Source organism: Thalia democratica, chromosome 4, assembly GCF_965202585.1.
Source record: "Thalia democratica chromosome 4, ktThaDemo2.hap1.1, whole genome shotgun sequence".
NCBI classification, from domain to species: Eukaryota; Metazoa; Chordata; class Thaliacea; order Salpida; family Salpidae; genus Thalia; species Thalia democratica.
This window is the reverse complement of record NC_139168.1, coordinates 5,113,076-5,135,645: the sequence shown is the minus strand read 5'-3', so window position 1 is coordinate 5,135,645 and position 22,570 is coordinate 5,113,076. Positions and strand designations below refer to the sequence as shown.

At 25.2% G+C, this 22,570-nt stretch overlaps 1 protein-coding gene across 1 annotated transcript; it reads left to right on the top strand.

The window, feature by feature from the left end:
- The first annotated feature begins 7,918 nt into the window (after window positions 1–7,918).
- Window positions 7,919–21,722, top strand: LOC145835077 (glycerol-3-phosphate dehydrogenase 1-like protein). The gene is made up of 9 exons (XM_082942618.1): window positions 7,919–8,052; window positions 10,305–10,482; window positions 11,556–11,696; window positions 12,328–12,466; window positions 13,213–13,325; window positions 15,676–15,783; window positions 17,478–17,627; window positions 20,325–20,434; window positions 21,321–21,722. Exons 1-9 carry the CDS (start codon window positions 8,018–8,020, stop codon window positions 21,415–21,417), a joined length of 1,071 nt encoding a protein of 356 aa, XP_082798744.1. The 5' UTR covers window positions 7,919–8,017; the 3' UTR covers window positions 21,418–21,722.
- The last annotated feature ends 848 nt before the right edge of the window (window positions 21,723–22,570 follow it).

The following is a 22,570-nucleotide window of genomic DNA, read 5'->3' as shown; positions in this document are numbered from 1 at the left end:
CTGAAATTTGTTGTATCGAGTGCTTATTGAAGATTAGCAAAAAAAAGGTTTCTTAATCATTGAGTGATTTTGTTTTGATACCACTTAAGTTCACTGAATTAGATTTGCAAGTTTGTTATGCTCTAGTTTTAAAGAAATCTTAGTGAAGATTGAACAAAAGTATTTTTTACCAAATAAACTATCACAAAAACCAAATTTTCATTTTATCCTATTTATGTAGTTGCTATTTAAAAAAGTACTTAAAATTACTGTATTTACTTCGTCAATTTAAAAAGAAATTACCAGATAACCAAAAAGGATTATTTTTCAGTATAAAAATCTTTTTAAGTAAAGTTATTTTAAATTTTTGTTAAATTCATTAATTGTTTTATATAAAAATAAACCTTCACGGTATATCGTGCAATAGTCTTGAAGCGTTCTTAGTATAGTTAAAATAAAGTAATTAGATTACTTTATTAGTTTGTTCGAAAAGTTTTTTTAATCTAAACAGTCTTGTTTATTTACTATATAATAATGCTTTTTTAATTTTTTCTTAGCTGTTTAACTGCTCAATATAAAAACGAACCATTATGTATAATAAGCACTAATTTTAAATTATTATTTGTATTAATGAAAGTTATTTTTCAAACAAAACACAATAGCACCACAGTATATCGTGAACTAGTGTTGAAACATATTCTTGTTGTAATTAATAAAAATAATTATTACAAACCGTCACAATAGTCCCAACTACCGCCCTCCAGCGGACACCACGGATAGTAAGCGGTGAGTTGGTCGGTTCTCCACCCCCCGTCCTTTCCGGCCATAAACGTCGTTTTCTCGTAGTTCTTGGTGCACGTGTCGGAGTGTTCCGGAGTAAGGTGGTTGAAGTTCTTGTACAAGTCGAAGTTACACTTCTTCTTTTTGCTGGAGTCCCGTATCGTTTGGTAGGTTCTTCCTGTAAGTAAGAAAAAAAAGTTCAAAAGTTGGTGAAGTTTTAGATGTTTGTTGTCGCTTATTCAAATCATCGTACTCAAACCTAAAAAATTATACAATTAAAGTTTCATTTTACATAAATTACATTTATACTAAGTTAGTGATTTTTCAACACATAGTAATACTAAAAGCTGTTTAACATTTAAATTATTTGTTTTAATTGTTTTTATATTAAATTTTCACTTACTTCCGGCTTCCGCATAGCAGGCCAATTGAATCATTAAAACCTGTCGGAATATTAATTTTATTTAAAAACAAACTTTTTTTTGGTACTTTTATTGTACTGATACAGAAAGCTGACGATTTCAAACTTTTTTTTATATAAGTTGAAGTTTTTTTTACAAATTACAGAAATATACTGAAAGTAGTATATTTAATAAATTCAAAAGTAAGCTGTAAAACTTACAAATAAACTTACAACGAGCATTAAGACAATAAATTTTCCCATTTTTTCAAGTGTAAAGTATAATATAGTATTAGACCTGTTTATGAACACTTTCGTTAGTTTTTTAGTTAAAAGTAGTCATTTTAACTAGATTGTTTTATTATCTTTAAATACATGACATAGTTTAAATTCATATGAAAACCTTTGTTGCTTTAACAGAAATATATATGCTTTTATGAAATCTAAATTACAATACACTAATAGTTAAATAATATTTACAATAAAATTATGACTAGAAATCGTTTACATATAAACTTTGCTTTTAAAATACCTAAACATTTTAAGAAATACTTTGAACTTAAACATTTAGATTTCTCAAACAATTTTTTTTCGTTATAAAGCTAACACATTATTTAACTGTTAGTAAATACAAAGCTATACATAACTTTTCTGAGTCGCCTTTCTTATATACGTGTGTACTTCCGCTTACATATGTCGAAATAATAAGAAACAATTACAAATAACAAACAATTTATGTTATTCGCAGAGTTAAAATGTTGCATGTAATAACACAAAAATGATAGATACAACATAAATTGAGTTCTTATATTGTTAGGTTATTTCAGTTTAATATTTAAGCATTAGTTGTATAAGCTTTGAAAAAGCTAAAACTTAATACTTTAACTAACGAAAAACGGATAATAATTTAAGTTAGATGCCACTAATATATTTTTATATACTTTCTGTACTTGACTCATTTATAACATAATTTATAACGTTTTTTAAACACACTTTTTCTACAGAAGTTTTCGAATTTTTTATGTATAACTCCTTTTAAAACTAAAACAAAATTTCACTAAATACTATATCATAGTATGTAAAGTAGTTTTTTGAATTATCTTGGTTTATACTTTTAGTAACTCGTAGTTGTGTATTTAACGTATCTTAAGATATCGTTTTTGTATTCAATATTCAATTAACTGTCATGTTGATTTGTTTTATAGTTTTATTTTAGTTTACCAAAAACTTAAAAGAACAGTACAATAAGTTTTTCCACAATTGAATATAACTGCTTAACTATTAAGTTTATGTCAGAATTTTCAAAGCAATTAAAAACATAATTACGACTTAAAAAAATAAAAAGATTATTATGGAGAACAATTATTAGTAATTTCTTATATTAAGTTAGTTGATAATTTTTTATATACAACTTATTATTGTTAGTAGAATGTACGTTACTCCAAAGACTAAATTATTTAAATTTTAGTTTTTGTTTCATAACTATTTTGATTTTGATATATATTTCTGACTTTATAAAAAAGATAACTAGGTAATTTGTTTGAAGTATATTTTTCAATTATTTTTTATATCATTATGGTCGCTATGTAAACGTTTATTGTAAATTCTGAACAGCAAAAGTAAGCACTGTACTTTAAAAAGTCAAATAACTTTGTAACTTGCCTTTTTTAGCTTTAGATTTTTAATTCTAATGTTAAAACAAGTATTTATTATTTATTAAAGTTTATACAAGTTAATACGCATTTTAAGTTGAAAATTAAATATATTAGTTGTTTATGGTATCGTGGTGTTAAATATAAAAGTGGTTTCAAATTTTAGAGATTAAAAGTGTGTAAAGTAGAAATTTAGAACGGTTTAGGTACATTAGGAGAATGTTGAGGTTTTAAAGTAAAATTAAAGTAATATAAAATTTCAAGTTTAGTGATACTGTGGTGTTCTTAAATATTCTAGTTAAAAATTTGTTATTGTTTTTCAATATTTACATTGAAAATAGCTTAGTTGACCTAGTAAAACACTTATAACTTAGCTCTTGTATCTTAAGCAATAAACTACAATATCAGTCACATTAACTAAAAAGTTACACACATCTATATAAATCAAACAAAATACAAATTATTTAAAGTAATACATTATACTTGATTGAACTCTGTTTTACATGAACTTAAAATTATTTTTAAGTCAAGTCTTAAAATTTTTGTTATATTTTACAATTTAAAAAGCAGTTTTAAGTCTTAATTGGCATTAATATACTAAAAGTAATTCATTTGTTTTTCAATTGTTTGTGTAAAAACTTATAACCATAATGTTTGACTTTTATGGTAATCAACAACTTGTTATTACGTTGTTAATACTTTAAATCAGTGCTTCTGAAATGGGGTTCCGCGGAACCCTAGGGTTCCGCGAAGCCGTTCGAAATTTAAAAAAGAAATTTGAAAGAAAAAAAAACATAAATTATAAAACTTCAAAAAAAATGGAACACATAAAATGGAAAACATATATAGTTATAGCATTCATTGATTTGCTTAGTGTGTATCTAGCGATAGGACTTTAAATGGGTTTTCATTATTAATAGGTGTCCTGGTTGCGCAAATTTTTGCAAATTTTCTGAATTTCATTTTTATTGAAGTCATAAAAATACTGGTATTACCACTAAAGCAATTAATGTAGGAGCAATCAAAACAAATTCTAAATGTTTACACAATAAAACTAAATAAAAAATCTTTATCAGTTAACTTTAACAGTTTTTAACAATAAATTTCAACATTATTTTCCTAAAGATGTTCACATCGGAAATTTAAGGATTTTGAATCTTTTTATGTGTGATATTGCTTCAGAAGAAGTGAATCTTCCTACAGATACAGAAAACGAATTGCTGCACCTATCTGAATATAGCAATTTAAAATTGAGTTTCAAAGGAAAGGAGCTTTTAGATTTTATGATGTGTGCATTTTCAGAGTACCCCGTCTTAGCAAAGCGTGCAGTAAAATTTCTTTTACTATTCACCACCACTTATCTTTGCGAGTCCGGCTTTTCGCATGTAAGAAACATTAAAACGAAGCAAAGGAACTGTATGCTGACTCCAACCTTATCTGCATGTCTCCGTCTCAGTCTATCCAAAATCCAGCCGCGCATTGATATGCTTGTTGCTAAGAGAAAAGTTCAAGTTTTGCACTAAATGTTTTTTATCTATTTTTCGTTAGACATCTTACCCGTTTATTACAGTAAGCTGTGAATTAGATTACGTTCATGTTCATTTTGTTATTGTTTGTAGCTCTTATTTTCGTTTTATTATGCAAGGAAAGATTTTATGACGTTGCGATTAATCACGTTTGTTTTCGTTTATGTATTATAGAATCATAAAACACCTATTGCCTCTGGCGCACTTTGAGTTTGACTCGACTTAATACTATTACAATTGGTATGATTTCTAACAATGATATAATTTTGCAAAAAAGTTCGTTTTTCACTGAATTTTTTTTTGCAGGAAATATTATATTAAACATTTTATGTAAAATTAAATTAGGGGTTCCGCGGAAAAGTTGACTTTGGAAAAGGGTTCCGCCACTACAAAAAGGTTCATAAGCACTGCTTTAGTCGATAGAGTTTGAATGTACAGTTTATAAAATATAAACGCTTAGTTGTATTTAAAGCTTAGTTGTGTCAATTACGGTTTAGTAATTCACTAATTATTAGTATGGTTAGTTTTTGTAATCAGTAGGTTGTGAGTTTAAATCTTAGAAGTTAGAACTTACGGTTTACGAAAAACATAATCGTAAAAAATATTGTTTTTATTGTTAACTTGAAATAACACTTTATCACTTTAAAGTTGTTAAAAGTTAGGGCAAAGTTATAACTTTTGTAGCTTATAATTTATTTTTTCATAAGGTATTTTCATTTATATTTGTAGCAGATAAAAAATATTTAGTTTATTATATTGTTTATTGAACGGTAAAAAATGAGCTCAAAAAGTTTTGTCAAAGGACGTGGTGTACAAAGAAACCTTTTGGTTATCGTTATTAAACACTTCAGTGATTGGTAAAAGACCCAACCAGAAGAACAGAGTCTCGTTGTCTACAAGTTTAAACAGTACTGTGAAACTAGCGACATTAGAAAACTTCCCGACATCAAAAATAAGATATAAAAGAGCATGTGTCAAATTTTAATACTTCGTACATCTGTGACAGAAAAAAAACAGCATAGCAGTCAACATTACTATAGGAAAATCGACCTTTGTAAAAATATCCCAGTTGTGGTAATAACCTAGAATATTTTAGTTTAGTGTTATGAGAAAATTATCATACCAAGACTTGATTTACTTTAATACATTAAAACAAACCTAAAAATTTAAAAAGATAAAAAAAAGTTGACTATACTAGCTTTATTTAGTTAAAACCATTTTAAGTTAACTTTAAATTTACTTTCGTTGGTTACATTAATTATTTGATTAACTTGTACAATTTTTGTATATATATTTTTTTGTGTTTTATTGCATCGTTCCAACTGCATTTTCCCTGACAAAAAATAATTAAAAATCATTGAAATAAAACATTTGTCTATAAAGGTTATGAGTACATCGCTCTGTTTCTTCTTCAACCATTGATTTATTTGTAAATTTGAACTGATTTAGTTTGTGTGCAGTGTATTTCCATTATGAATTATAAATTTATTTTCAATATGGTCGATAAATATTTTTTAGTTTGTTTGTTGTTAATGTGAAACGGGCTTGAATACTTTGAATTTGAATTTTCTTGTTAGTTATGCATTCAAGTTTATGATGTTGGACGCTTAATAAACGTTTTATTAGTTAAAAAAAATTTGTTATATTTTTTAATCTATAAGTTTTTAATTTATTTAGGTTTTCTAATTTTAAACTTTTCTTTTTCGTCCTTACCTATGTGTTTCCCAGTGTTTTAGCCTAGATTTCGATTCCTGGGTCCATCGTAGGACAATAAACTTACAAAATGAATTGTTTTTAAATATATTTATGTATTTAATTACATACTTTTTTGATCTAAAACAATTGCTAGTTTCTAAACTTCTAGAAAGAAAGAAGTAATAAACAAAGGACGTTTTTATATTTGCAGTTTATTTACATTATATTTTTAAATTATTGAAAGATTTTTTCACATAAAAATTGTACAACTGCTAATAAAAAAATTGTAATTAGTTTTAGGAAGTTTTTCTAGGTTTTCTGATTTACTTAGAGATTTTATGAATTAAAAATTTGCATCTTCTTTTTGTAAAAATTTTAAACTTTTACTAGCTTTAAATTATTAAACTTATACTGTATTGTTTGTTTTTTCTTTTTAACCTGTATAGATTATTATTTTAACTAGATTTTTTTAAATACTTGCTGAAATTTTAAAGTTTAAAGTTCTTGGTTTATAACATCATTACATCTGATTTCCTATAAACATGTATACTCAGTTTTTTTTTTTTGTAAGAAATTCCTAAACCCCTTTATAAAAAGCTTTTAATGGTAATAATTCAAAAATTGTTTTTAAAAATAAAAATAAGTTTAATCAATTGAATTGTAATATACTTCGAAATTAAACAATAAATTGTTCTCAAATTATGCACATATAACAAGAAAAATTTGAATGTGAATCACAATTAATTAACAACTGACGATTTGTAGAAAACTTAAAGTGTGTATAAAACTAACACGAAACTAATAACATATTGTAAAATGATTTTTGTTAAAAGAATTTAGTTTATATTATTCTAATTTACGTTAGTTCTTTTAGCATTATAATGCTTGAATTAGTCTTTTTTTATTAAGTAGTCTTATAACTAATGTTAATTAGAGATAATTAGCTGCTCATAGTTTTATTTTTATTCTCTTAAAAAATTAGTAACTTGATAGATTATTTGGTATACAAAATTAAAAACAGTTACTTTCTTGACATTATTGTTATGTTATAAACTAAAGGCAGTACTACACTTTTATAGACAATACCGAACTAATTCTTAAAAACTTATAAAGATTAACTGAAATTTAAATTATTTAACTTAGGTTTACTCATAGTAACGATAAGATGTATTAATCTTATGTTTTGTTATGTCCATTGTAAAGTTTAGGTTAAATAGCTTATGTTAAGTTTATAGACCGGTCCGGTCATTTAGTAGAGACTAGTAAATGTTATAATTTATACCTGCTGATTTAGTTTATATGTATTTTAATGGTAAAAGTATTTATATTTTATTATCTTAAAAGATTTTATTGTATACAAGCTAGATTAGAAAAAAAAGTTATAACTTTAACTACAGGTTAAAAATTTTTAAGATATTTAAATAACATTTTTCATTCATCTTAATTTAAGTTAGTAAGTCGACTACACTTATTATCTATGAAGTTTATTAGTGCTACAAAACAGCGTATTGTGTAGTAAAACATACTATAAATATTATTCTTAGCAGTTTAACTAAAAAAAAGTTTCGTATTTAAAAAAAAAATTATGTTTAAGTTATTAAATAATAGCATAAGATATACTTAGTTAAAAAATAATTAATTGAGCGTAGTCTTTATTTATACTTTCTTAATAATAAATAGTTTATATGAAATTATGCTTATATTAAAATGTGCTATTTTGAATTAACAATAGAACTTTATAATTTAAAAAATTCTAATGTATAACAGTTTTGTTGTTCTTGCATAATTAATTCATTTCTACTACTTGTATATATATGTTTTAAGACCTACTTTGACTACTGCTGAATTATATTTAGGGAGTTTTTAGCCTGTTTTTCAAAAATTGAATTTTTGAACAACAAACTCAGTCTCAAGGATATTTACATATTCAAATTTCTTAGATACCATCTTTTTAATACTTCCTTGTAAAGCAACTGTCTGTTAAAATGAAGAAGGTGTGTATTGTTGGATCAGGAAACTGGTAAGTTTAACTCATTGAAACAAAACGTTTTTTATTATCTTAAAAATGTATATTTACTGTTGGTAATAATTGTAGTTTACATTTGTTTTACATAGATTTTAAAATTTTATATTTTAAAACATGTTTTTTACAAGTTGATCTTATTTTATAGAGTTAATTCTAAGCTTAAAGATGCTTTTTAAAGTTTTAAAAAACTCAAATTATTTTTTGAGATATGACCAGTCAAAGTTGGGCCGCATAGTAGGTTCCCTATGGGAATGGAAAACTAAAACAGCGAAAAAAGACTATTTCATTTAAAATCTATCTCCTCCTACATTTTTCAAGCAATCTTTTTTAAACTTTCACAGTCTGATCTTTATACAATATCAAAAAATGTTACTTAGGAATTTAAAAAAATAATTGTAAAATTTTTATTTTTTTGAAAAAAAAACACTTTTTTTTTAATTTTTGTGATAAAATTTTTATTTAATTTTTTTTTTTAAATTCTTAATTAACGTTTTTTTCTTATATTATAAGGAACGTTTCCTGAAAATTTGAAGAAGATTGCTTGAAAAATGAAGGAGGAGATAGATTTTTAGTGAATTTTTAAATTTCCGAGAAAATTGACCCCAAAAAATTTGCCGTTTGTATTGGAAATTTTTTACAAAAAATTAAATATCTCAAAAGTTGAATGATATTTTTGAATTCTATTAAAACTGGCTTGTAGTTTGTACTTAAAACTTTCATATAAAAGCCAATGTTAATTTTTGTAAAAAAAAATGTTGGACCCCCCTATGGCCTTAATATCAACCAATATAAGGATATCAATTAATTTATTTTACTGTGTAATTAGAAAATATAAATTGTAGTTAACCACTATTTGGTAGTAAAAATTTTTTTTTAGTTATTTGAAGGGTTGCCAAAAATCTTGTATCTGAAAATTTAAGGAAGAACTTAAAATTTGAAAAAAATTGAAATTAACCTTGAAAAATCTACATTTTCAAACATCAATTACTAATATACCTGGAATTTTAAACTATTTTTTTATATAAAGTAATAAAGTTTTGAATAGATATGAAAATATATCTTGTAAATACAGAATGGCCACAAAACCTTGAAAACCTGGAACTTGAAAATTTCAAATAAAAAACCTTGAGTTTTGTACAAAAGTAGTGAAAAAACCAGGAGCATTTTTATATTTTAGTTTTTTAACAATTTTGGTATAATAAAAATTGTAAATTTTATCACTTTTAGACTTAAAAAAGAAGCTTACTACAAATTTCTAATTAATAATTGATAATTTATTAGTTAAGGGCATAGGAAGGGGGGTAAGTCACTTTTTACAATTTGATCTTATTTTGTTCAGTTTTAACTAAGCTACAAATTGTTTTTTACAAATTTTAAAAGTTCAAAATAATTTTTGAGATATAGCCGGTCAAAGTCGGAGCCAACAATAGGTTCCTTATGGGAGGCACTAACTAAAATGGCAAAAATAGACAATTTTGCTAAAAATCTATCTCCTCCTACGTTTTTTGAGATAAATACCTCAAACTTTCAGGAAATGTTCCTTGGAATATTTAGAAAATTTTGTCACAAAAAACTTTTTTAAAACTTTGAAAGTTTTATAAAATATAACACAAAAAAACATTTTTTTGTCATAATTTTTTTTTTTCTTAAATGTTGTTTGACAGAATTTTCCTAATATTGCAAGGAACATTTCCTGAAAGTTTGAGGTATTTATCTCAAAAAACGTAGGAGGAGGTTAATTTTTAGTTATTTGCCATTTTAGTTTGTATCTCCCATAAGGAACCTATTGTAGTCTCTGACTTAGACAGTCTATATCTCAGATACTTTTTTGAGTTTTAAAAAATCTGTAAAAAGCAACTTGTAGCTTAGTTAAAACCCTATAAAATAAGACTAAATTGTAAAAATGGTGAAAACTCCCCTATTGCCTAAAGTAAATTTAATCTATCAAAAAACAGCTTTTAAACTTATGAATAATATTTTTTTATACTAAGTTAGCTGTAATTTATAAATATTAATCGTCATGGTTTTAAAGGTTAGAAGGCGACCATAAAAGTTAGTTAATTAAAACATGCACATAAAATAAAATTTTAGTAAATGATAAGTCTTAAGAAGTGATTTAGTTCAATAATCAAAGTTTATTTATTTCCACAAATATTGTTTAAAAAAGATTTAACTGTAGTTCTTCATATCTATTTAAGTTGTGAAACAATTTTCTTGGTTAATTTAAAACTTTATTTTCTGTACAGGGGAAGTGCCATTGCAAAAATAGCCGGCAAAATTTGTGCCCAGGACAATTTCTTTGCCAAAGATGTGAACATGTTTGTTTACGAGGAGATGTACAAAGGCAAAAAGTTGACGGAAATAATCAACACTCAACATGAAAACGTCAAGTACTTGCCAGGCCACAAACTTCCTGAGAATGTGGTGAGTTTGAGTGATAAAGTTTGAAATATGCCTTGCAATTTTGAATTCAAGTTAGCTTTAGAAGTAAAAACGAGTAAGGTTTAATAATGTCCCATTTTTAGATTATGCTTGTTTTTTTTTAACTGTCATCTTCTGCTGTAAGACTGTTTCTGTTTTATTTTGTTAGAAATATTTGCTAGTTAAAAGTCTATATCAGGGTTTCCCAACGGGGCCACAGGGAGCCATGAGGTCATAATTTTAAACTTACACTAGATTTTCTAGAGTTAATGATGAAGCACAAAAAGAAAAAAATAAGTCTTAGGCGTTTTGATAGTAGATTTTTGAGAAATTTTGTTGGAATGAGGCCATAGCTATGAAACCATGGTCCATATTAAAATTTTTTATAAATTTAATTGTCATACAAAAAAATTTATTCATACCAGGCTAATAAAAATTATTTAAAACTGCTAAGATTTTACTTAAGTTTATTAGAAATCCTTTAACTGAGCTTTATTGAAGTACATTTGAGCTAATTTTAGCTTGTTTTAACTGAGTGGCCACACTTGGTAGCACAGTTTCTGGCTACTATTAGTAGTTTTAATTTTCAAATGCTCAAGCTAGTTTTGTTAAGTTTGGTATCCAAATCAGGTTAACCCAGGCTGGTTTACAGTCACCAACAACCCTAGTTTTTGGTCAATTAGGCTTTTTTTTGCTTTAAACTGTGATCTCCCCCTTTTTACCAAGACAACAACTAGTAATTTTCTACTACTAACAACAGATAGTTAGTAATAAACTTAACCACCCAACCATCAACAACAGCATCCAAGACAGCTTACAACCGGTTTTGTTTTTGGGACTCATCAGGCAGGCATAGTTGTGAGAAACCTTGATATGGTTGTAGGTGTTCTGGATCATGTTGTTGATGGTTGTGGTAAAGTTCATTATTTATTGTTGATAAGCATCTCAATTTTGTTAATGATAAATAATGAAAAAATGATAATACTTCATAATGCAAATGTAAAAATAAATAAATACTGCTTATAACAACATAACAATTTTCTACCAACAGATATCAAATAATTTTCTACCAACAGATAGCTGTACCAAATTTGACTGATGCGAGCAAGGATGCGGACCTGCTCATATTTGTTGTTCCCCACCAGTTCATAAGAAGGCTGTGCACCACAATGAAGGGAAAACTGAAGCCCGGCTGCATCGGTATCTCGCTCATCAAAGTTTGAATTTTTTCTTGTATTTTATGCTTGATTTTTTTTTACTAACTAAGCTTTAGTAAATATTTGATGCACAAAAAGATCACTACTGCTTTTAAAAAATTTTATTAGTTATATATGTTAAGTTTTGTTATGATTTGAGGGTGGGAGGTCTAACATTAAAAAAAACTGAGACTTATTCTAAAGCTTTTAAAAGTATTCTATTATAAGGGTAAGCTACTTATTTAGTTGGCAGGTCAGATTTGTCAGCAAAGTCTCTGGGTTTTTTAAAAATGTCTAAAAGACTGGCTCTTTTATTAAAAAATCTTTTCAAAAGTAAAGTTGTAAACTAATAAACTATCAGTCAAGTACTATTCTGTACTGAAATCCAAAATAAATAAACATATTAAAAAATTTATTGTTAAAAAGCTCAGTTTTGTTTAGTTTGCAAAGGCTGTTGTCAAGCTAAGAGTTGTGTCACGTCCATGAATTACTGATATCAAACCAGATCTGGCAACGTATTTCCCACCCCTATTCTATCTATAGGATGTAAAGCTTCAATTAGTATTTAATGTATTACTAATTATTTTTATAGGATGTAAAGCTTCAATCGGATTTTGATGTATTAACAACTTTTAATTTTTAACAACACCAGGGAATGGACGAATCGGACCAAGGGTTGAGGCTGATCAGTGACATCATAAAGGAAATATTGGAAATTGACGTCAGCGTCTTGATGGGAGCCAACATTGCCAGCGAGGTTGCGGAAGAACATTTCTGTGAAACAACTATTGGTTTGTTTGAAACAAAATTATAAAACTTTATCTTTTATTAAAAATTCGTTTAAAATCTTTGTGTTGTGAAAAGTCTGTATTTTTTTTACTAAAAATTAAAAGTTGTTTGTTTTAAAATTAGCTGCATAGAAATAAGTTGCTAAAGAACATTTCTGTGAAACAACTATAGTATTGTTTGTAATGTTATATTATATATGTATAAATTCATTAGTGTATAAACATAGGTATGTTTGATTAAAAAATAATATTATAAATTTTTTGCTACAAATGTACTTGCTGCTTTGATTACTCTTGAAGTTCAAGAAATTTAAGACTTTTGCAGGGGTTTGATATAAAAGCTTAATATATTTCTTCTGAAAAAATATTGTTTTGGTATTTAAACTGAATATTTAAAAAATTAAAATTTTTATACTTTTCTACGCTGCACAACAATAAATAAAAAACTCTAGGTTCAAAGTGATGTTGTTTAATAAAAACTTTTAATGCTACACTTTACTTTATTTATTGATAGTAATTAAAAAGATAGTGCTTAAACAACACCATATTAAGTACCAACTTGGGTTATTGTGATTTAATTTTGTTATTATGATAGTTGTCTTTAATCAGAGATAACAGTATTTAAAATTTGATGATGAGCTAACATCTAAGCTCCCTAATCAAACTCACTCATTTTAAGTATGCGCATTTTTTGTATATTTTGTTAAACAGTCACTTTATATATTATTATATCTAATTAAATGTTTTAGGGTCATGCAACATTGAGAATGGAAAGATTTTCAAGAGATTGTTGCAAACTGAAAATTTCAGAATCACAGTCAGTGAAGATCCCATGACAGTGGAAGTTTGTGGTGCCCTCAAGGTTTTATATTGTTATTAAATAAAATATTATTGATATTAAATTTATTTGTGTTTATAAACATAATGTTATAATAAGAAATATATTAAAATTATGACAGTTGAAGTAGGTGGTGCTTCCAAGGTCAACTATTAATATATTAAAACAAAGTAATATTTATGTTTAATTTATCTGTAATTATAAACATGTTAGTGCTCTTAAAGTTATTGTTAGTTTATTATAACTATAATAAAAAAATAATTAAAATATGAATCCTTTAATTACTTTTACATGAATTTAAATTGTCAATCTAAAAAAGCCATACTTTATAAACAATTAGGTTTAGTGTGTAAGAGTGTCAAAGATAACAAATCAAAAAAAAATTGAAGTGCTTAAATCTTTTTTATGAAGTTTTTGTTCGATTGTTTACAATATAATCAGTTTCTATAAACAGCATTGATAATTGAATCCATATATTTTTAATGTTAAAAAATAAGCAATGTTTATTTGAACTAAATCTTAAATATTAAACGAGTACTGGCGTACAATATAAATTTGTTATGTATAAAGATGATAACAGTAACAATAAAAAAACAAAATACTTGTCAAGACAAAAATGAATCAATGTTTCATGACATTGTCTGTTGTTCAGTTTTTTAAGCCTCTTAGTGATTTTTTTAATTTTCAAGATTTTACAGTTTTTTGTTGTTTCCCTATTAGTTTCACGGTCAAGTTTTCTCTCAGTGATTTGTATTAATTATTTACACAAAGCATGTGCTTTGCATGAAAAGGAAAATAAAACTTGAACTTTTTAACCTCTTTTTAAATTTTTAAATGTAGTTGAACAATTTACATTATTTTTTGCTTAAAAACAAAATTTTTCCATACAACTTGAACTTTTTAACCTTTTTAAATTGTTATTTAACGATTTAAATTTGTTTTTTGGTTACATTGTTTTAAAATATTGAATGTTTTTATAATGTTTATAGAAAACTTATTTTGAAAAACTACTAGAAAATAGGTACAAACTTTTTTTAATTGCTGTTTAAAGATCAGTTTACATAAAGCATTTTTAAAATTATTGTATTTAATATTTTCAGTATTTAATAAATGCTTATAATTTGCCTGGGCAATAATTATCACCTTTATAAATTGTGCAACACTTATTTGTCTATTTGAAACTGTTATTGTTATCAAATTAATAAATAAGTTATATGTTTTACATAGATAATACTTACTCGTTGTTAAAACAAATTATTACAGAGCAAATTTGTTTTGTAGTTGAGACAGTAAAGTTTAGCATACAATTAAAGCATAAACACATACACAAAACATAATTTCATAAAAAAATATTTACACAGAACATAAAGACAAAAAAAAATGTTTTTTATACAAAATATACGTAAAAGTTGAATTTATATCATTTTAAAATATTTATTCACACAGAACATAATTGCATATAAAAATATTTACACAAAACATAAGGATATAAAAACTTTTTTTTTAAATAGAATATGGTATGTGAAAGTTGAATTTGTAACATTTTACATATTTATTAACACAGAACATAGTAACATATAAATGAATATATAAATAACATAGTGGTATGGCTTATTAAGGGAATGGGGGGAGGTCCTAAATTTTTTTTACTAAAAATAACATTGGATCTTATATGAAAACTGAAGTACAAACTATAAGCCAGTTTTTATAGAATTTAAATATATTATCTAACTTTTAAGATATTGTAATTTTTATAAAAGTTTTCCAATACAAACGTATGGACCGCAAGTTTTTCTGGGTCAATTTTCTGGGAAACTTAAAAAATCACTAAAAATCTATTTTCTCCTTAATTTTTTGAGCTAGAGACCTCAAACTTCCAGGAAAAGTTCCTTTTTTAGATTAGAAGACTTTGAATGTTGAATTTTTAAAATATTAAAAAATAAAGATATTAGATTAAAAAAACAAAAAAAAATAGGTAGATTTTTTTAATTAAAATTTTATTTTTCAAGATTTAGAAAATTCCTGCATTCAATCTTTTACAATTTTAATAATACACTTTCTTTGAAAATTTGAAGAATATTGCTTAAAAAATGAAGGAGGAGATAGATTTTTAGTTAAATGGTCTTTTTTCGCGTTTTAATTTGCGCTTTCCATAATGAACCTATTGAGGTCACCAACTTTGATCGCTCATATCTCAAAAATTACTTTGAATTTTTTCAAGCGGTTAAAAATGTCAGATAGCTCATATAAAACTCTTCAGAATAAAATCAACTTGTAAAAATCAAGGTGGACCCCCTATGCCCTTAATTTGAATTTATGTGCACAAAAAGTAATGAATATCAGTACAACTTTTTTTACATATTTATTTAAACAGAACATAGTAGCATGCGGTGCAGGATTTGTATCCGGACTTGGACTTGGAGACAACACCAGAGCCGCTGTTATAAGACTTGGTATGATGGAAATGATGTCTTTTGCTACTGTTGGTTTTATTATAAATGTTGTTTATTTCTATAAGGTATAAGTAAAATTTTTTTTTTGTTAGATTTAAGTATTATTTTTTTATTGTTATAAGATGTGATTGGAATGATTTCACTACTTTTATTTTTCACAGAAATACTTTAAATAAATAAGTGGTTAAATTATTTGTAATTAAGTAAATATAGTTTGTTACAACTACCAGCTGGTATGTATAGCTCGTTTAATTGTAATGAAAAATTTATTTGGCTTTAGTTTCGTCAAATGATCTTCAGGCTAAATTAATAAACAATCTGATATTGAGTAAATGAAATAAAAGTATGACATATTTTGTTTTTAAATCATAAGTTGTGTATACTATTAAAGTTATAAAAAATCTAAGAATCAAACAGTTTTTTTTTCCTCATTTTAAAAGTTGTGTATGCTCCTACATGTATTTAAATTTAATATTTTTATTTAAATTTGAGTATAAAATTTATTAGTATTTCAAAGTGCAAATGTTTACCTTAAAGCTTAAGTACATACTTGGCTAAACAAATTTGTTTGTTTTGCGTTGCTGTTCTTATTATTCTATTTAGAGTTACATTTTTTCACTAATTTTTTACATATTAATTACGCACTTTGAAAAGAATTTAATTAAATAATCATATTAACAAAAAATAATACATTGTGAATACATAACTTGCTTCAGTCTAGTAGCAGAAAGGTCTTAATAGTTATTGTAAACTTAGAAACTATTTTAATATATTTTTTATTACAATTACAGTATTAACATTTAGCACACAAATATAGCTGTTGCACAGTATAAATAACAAACAGCTGTTTCTACAAAATTACTAGAATATGGTTAATTTAAAGTAAACAATAGATAGTCAACAAAGTTTATACCATCAAACTTTGTACTGTTCATTTGGTTTAAAGAATTTTTGTAAATATATACTACTACTTTATTCGTTTAAAACTAAAGTTTATAAAAAGCTGTTGACTTGAACTTATTTATAATATATAATATAAATATAAAGCATATTAACATAAGTTGTAATCTTCGTGCACAATAACAAGGTAGCTTAAAAGAAATCTTAAGAAGGTAATAAGCTTAAAATAATTGTGTTTATTATAAATCTAAATACAAGTTAATTTGATATTTTTTAAGTTTAATTTTTCTAAACTATCAATTTACATAATTAAATGTAGACTTTTATACTTTTGAATTAAGCACCAACATTTTTTTATTATTTAAAAACTAGGAGTATGTCTATCAAGAAAAAAATATCAACAAAATAAAAATCTATGCATTTCATTGTTTTGTATAATTGTGACAGATCTTAGTTTTTCACGGGTTTTCCACAGTGAAAACCTTTTACAATAGTTTTATCATCTAGTAGCTATCTAAATCTTTAGATTTAGATTAATCAATCAAAAAATAAAATATCCATTTCAAAACCATGTTCTTACATGTAACTTATAATTATTCAAGTATTCTATTATTGACAAATTTTTAAAAAGATATTAAATATAACCTATGTAATTAGAGATATAAATTCTAACGTTTTACATCTTATTCTTCATAAGGCATTTTACATAAGAAACTATATTGACTTGCAAGCCTCCACAGGTGGCAACATTTATGATATTAATTACATATTACTTACAAAAACACACAGATTGTACATATTACATATGATAATATTTCATCAGGCCTTCCACAAAGCGAACAACATGCCATGCAAGCCTCCACAGATGGCAACATTCATGGAAAGTTGCGGAGTTGCCGACCTGGTCACTACTTGCTACGGTGGTAGAAACAAGAGGGTTTCTGAAGCTTTCGCCCAAGCTAAGGGTACCAAGGTATGTTTGTAGTAAATTGTAAAAATGTCAAATGTAATAAGTTCTAAATTAAACATTCATGTTAAAGTACCAAAGTTTGTTTGTATTAAGTAGGAACATTAGATTGTAAAAATTGGCAAATATTTTTAATAACATTATAAAAATAACTGGTAAAGTCATCATTTACTAGGTTTTAAGTCACTAAAGTAATGCTGAACAAGTGAATTAAGTTGTTATTGGTGTAAAGTTTAGTAAAAAATCATTTACGTTTATGATAAAAGTAAAGTGATCATTTAGAACTAATATAATAAAATAATTCGCCTTAAATACAAAGTCTACTTTTAGTATTCTTTTTTTTTTCTTTTGTGTTTAAAAAAGGTTAAGGGTACAAAGTATCTTTGTAATAATTAAGTGTTTTAGCTACTAAATTTGACATTAGGTCATTTCAGGTTGTGAAAATAAATAGTAATCGTTTAAAACTAAAGTTTATAAAAAGCTGTTGACCTCAACTTGTATATTTATAAAATATAATACAAATTAAAAGCATAATAATATAAACTGTAAACTTCATGCACAGTAATAAGGTATCTTGAAATATATCTTAAGAAGGTAAAAAGCTCACATTGACTTATTTAATTACAAAACTAAAAACAAGTCAGTTTTATATTTCAATAATTGCAGCTACTTGCAACTAAAGATTTCTAAATTGATTTAAATGCGTGCAAAATGTCACATAGTTCTTTAATCATTAGCTCCATTTAATGTCTTGACTTAAAAAAGTATTGAATACACCCAAAGAAGTATAATAAAAAACAATTCTAATCCTTTCTTCCACCCTGCTAAATCCATATTCTCTATATTGTATTTATTTTAATTAAGGTCATAGGGGGATTAAGCCATTTTTTATAGAATTCAAAAATATCATTTAACTTTTGAGATGTTTTATTTTTTGTAAAAAGTTTCCGATAGAAACGTATAGACCGAAAAATTTTCCGCGTCAATTTTCTTGGAAATTTTAAAAATCACTAAAAATCTCCTCCTTCATTTTTCAAGCAATCTTCTTCAAATTTTCAGGAAATTTTCTTTATATTAAAAGGAAAAAAATGTTACTAATGAATTTTAATAATTAAGAAAAATAAAATTTTATGTAAGAAATAAAAAAAAATTTAAACTCCAAAGTAATGTTTTTTTGTAATTGTATAAAGATTGGACTTTAAAAGTTTTAAGAAGATTGCTTGATAAATGTAGCAGAAGATAGATTTATAATAAAATAGTCTTTTTTCCCTATTTTAGTTTTGCCTTCCCTACCCATACGGAACCTATTATGCGGCCCGACTTTGACTGGTCATATCTTAAAAAATAATTTGAATTTTTTGAAATGATAAAAAGCATCTTGAAGCCTAAAAATAACTATATAAAATAAGATCAACTTGTAAAAAACATGGCTTACCCCCCATGGCCTTAACAAAAGTATACTAAACCTTCAGACCATTTTGTCAAGTTTTTTAGATTAATAAAAAGGGTTAAGTTTATATTTAGAACTTAGTTAATTAATATGTATTAGTTTTATAAAAATTAGCTTAAGTAGTCTTGTTTAAATTTCAAAAGTAAACCTTATAGTAAGTACATTTAAATTTATCCAATCAATATTCAAAACCGTATTTTAATTTCCTATTGATAAACAACTATTTCTTAAATAGTAGCTATTTATAGACTAGTAAAATATTTACTACCTTTATTTTACAATTATAAGTTAATTCTTACTTTAATTTAAATGCTGTATAACAAAATAGTTATGTTTAATACTTGTTCTGTTGTAACTAAGACATATTAAGTTTAACTTAAAATAAAAGTAGTGTTAAGTACTACAACTTATTAAATAATTATTATAACTTTATAAGCTATTATATTATATAAATATTAAGTTTTTAAAATTAAATATCTAATTAGATTTTTTTTATACATAAACTTTTGCTATCAAATTCAATTAAAAAAGTTTCATAGTAATAGGTTTATATCATTTTCACACAATATATAAATACATACACAATTTATTTATTTGAATTTAAAGCACATGTTAAGTGTGTGGTCGTATATTAATCCGTGTAACAAGTTCTAAGAAATGCATGGAGAAAATCTATACATACGTACTTACTCACATGAAAAATATTTATCAAATTTTAATTGTTGTTAGTAAACCAATTGATCTATTGACCATTAGCTCGTGAAATAATTTTTTAGAATGATTTATTTCTTCTAACAATTTTCTTAATTTCAGCTTCTTATTGATACATTTTTTAATTTTCCAAAATAAAATCTTCTCATGTTTTAATTTATTTTTAAATAATTTAAATTTTAGTTTTTAATAAATTATTTTACTGATATTTTATGAATTTACTTTTATTTGTAATTGGTGTATCTTTTTAAACAAGAATATATATAAATTTACTTGTAAATAACTATAATAAAAACTCTGATGGGTATTCTATATTATATATATTTTTTTCAATTAATTACCAAAAATTAAAATTTTCTACAGCACTTCACATAGCATATGTAGATTAAACATTTTCGTTAGTCTTGTATGTATTTATGTTTGCTGAAAAGTATAATAGTTATTTTTATCGGGAACGGAAATGCTGAAATTTTGAATGTTGTATTATGTAAAAATTGATATATTTTTTTATCATTATTTATTTTTTTAATATTTATTTTCAGACCCTTGTTGAATTGGAAGCCGAGTTGTTGAAAGGACAGAAATTGCAAGGACCTATGACCGCACAAGAAGTTCACAAAATGATGAACAAACTCAATCTTGCTGAGAAAGAGTAAGTTATTGTTAATATTTTAATAAATAATTATAAGTTAAAAAGTTTTTTTAGTTATAATAAGCTTAATCTTGCTCAATAAATGAATTAGTCACAAATGAAATAAGTATTGGAACTATAGACCTATATTTGTTATAGTTTATTGTAACTTAAGTATATTTTTAAAAACTATTTTATATTCAAAAGTTTCTCACTGTGGAATAATAAGTTATTAATATTAATCAAATATACCAAAATTTAGTTGTTGTTGTTAGATTTAGTTTTTGAATTTATTATCTTCAAAATATTTCAAAACTCACAGTAAAAAAATATATAAAAGGTTTTCGTATCAGTATTAAAATTTGATATATCATAGATGTTGAAACAAAACAGTTGCATAAAGTTTTCCTTTAGCCATTACTTTATTAATGATACACTTACACTTTGTTCATACACTTGATTTGCAACTACTTATTACATACCACAGCTACTAGCAGAGTTGCAAAAAAACCTGGAATTTGACAATTTTAACATGTTAAGTAGTAAAATTCCGATTTGACATTAAAAATATATCATGTAGATAAAACTTTTTAATCATCATCAAAATTTTTTTTATTAAAAATCACATTTAAAGTAGCTTTACAGTATCTTTTCAATGTTTTTATCTTGAACTTAATTTTAAACTAAATATAGACCTAAAAACTTTTAAACACCTGGAGAAAATTTGCCAAAATCTTATGGCAACCCTGTACTAGTGTTTATTATATACAAATACTAAATGTTGTTTTATTTTTCACAATTACACATACTTACTTTGCAGTCATAACTAAAATTACCAATAACTAGAACATTTCATAAATACAAACTTACTTCTTCACAAATAAAAACTACAAATTATTTTACACAGCTACCCGATCTTCACAACAGTGTACAAGATTTGCTACGAAAACCAACCAATAGAAAGCATTGTGAGCTGCCTTCAAAATCACCCCGCTCATTTATAATCACTCAAGTGTTAAACATATATATATATATTCAAACTATTAATTCAATTAGTACATTAAAATTTGTTAAATCCAGGAAATTTTACTGAAAACTTTGCAATTTATTCGCCACCTGCTTTACATTTGCTTTAATAGATTTATATAAAAATACGTTGTAAAAAGTACATGTATTCGCTATATATGTATTTAGTTACAATGTGTTTATATGTTTACTAGATACATGCGTTTATTTACTCAACATGTATTTGCGTTTTTTTCAATCCGTTCTTTTGTTTTCGTTTTATTTCCTAGTTAATAAAAGCCTGTCGATATTTTTATATGTAATTAAGTAATTTTTAAAAGGTAACTTACAACTAAATCATTCTTAAAGTATACTTCCTAAACCAGTGGCTTCCAACCTTTTTGATGCCCTGTACCCCTAAAATATTTTAATTTGTTTTACACCCCTTGCAGTACATGAAATGATTTATTTAAGAATGATTTGAATTAGAACGATGAAAATTTGTATATCAGTTTTTTTTAAATAGTGTACTGTATTAACAAAAATTGAATATATTGAAGTTTAAAAGTACAATAAACTGTGTAGTTTTTACTTATAAGTCAAAAAATTAGAACTCACTCTGCAACTATAAACGTTTTCTGAAGGTCAAACAAGTGAGTTTTGAGCTCATCACTTGTTATCCTACCTGCCCTATCTTTAAATAAGTTTAAAATTGTTAATTAAATTTTCATTAAACGAAATAATTATGAATCTATATTAAAACAGACTAACAGTTAAATTTTATTACTAACTGACGAAAATAAAAAAGCTAATCCCATTTCTTTAATAAAAAACTCCTATTAAGACCTTGGCAAACACTCACAAGGTATTTAACAAAATCATTTTTTTTATTTATGCAATATTTGTTTGAAAAGATTAAGAATTCAGTAAAAGATCCAGTTTAAAATTAATGACTCTGTGTGCCTATTTATTAATAAATGTTATTGTTTATTATCAAATTAGTATTGAGATTGAAAGTTTAGTTAAAATTAGACCACGGGGTTATCTACTGGATACATGCGTTTATTTACCGGACATGTATTTGCTTTTTTTTCAATCTGTTCTTATGTTTTATTTCCTAGTTAATAAAAGCCTGTCGATATGTTTATATTT

Bases quoted from the DNA above. Each gene is read 5' to 3' on its own strand.
- LOC145835077 (XM_082942618.1), top strand. From the start codon at position 8,018: ATGAAGAAGGTGTGTATTGTTGGATCAGGAAACTG. The intron at 13,326-15,675 runs GTTTTATATTGT...TTATTTAAACAG, and splicing joins AAGTTTGTGGTGCCCTCAAG to AACATAGTAGCATGCGGTGC. The intron at 15,784-17,477 runs GTTGGTTTTATT...ATATTTCATCAG, and splicing joins AAATGATGTCTTTTGCTACT to GCCTTCCACAAAGCGAACAA.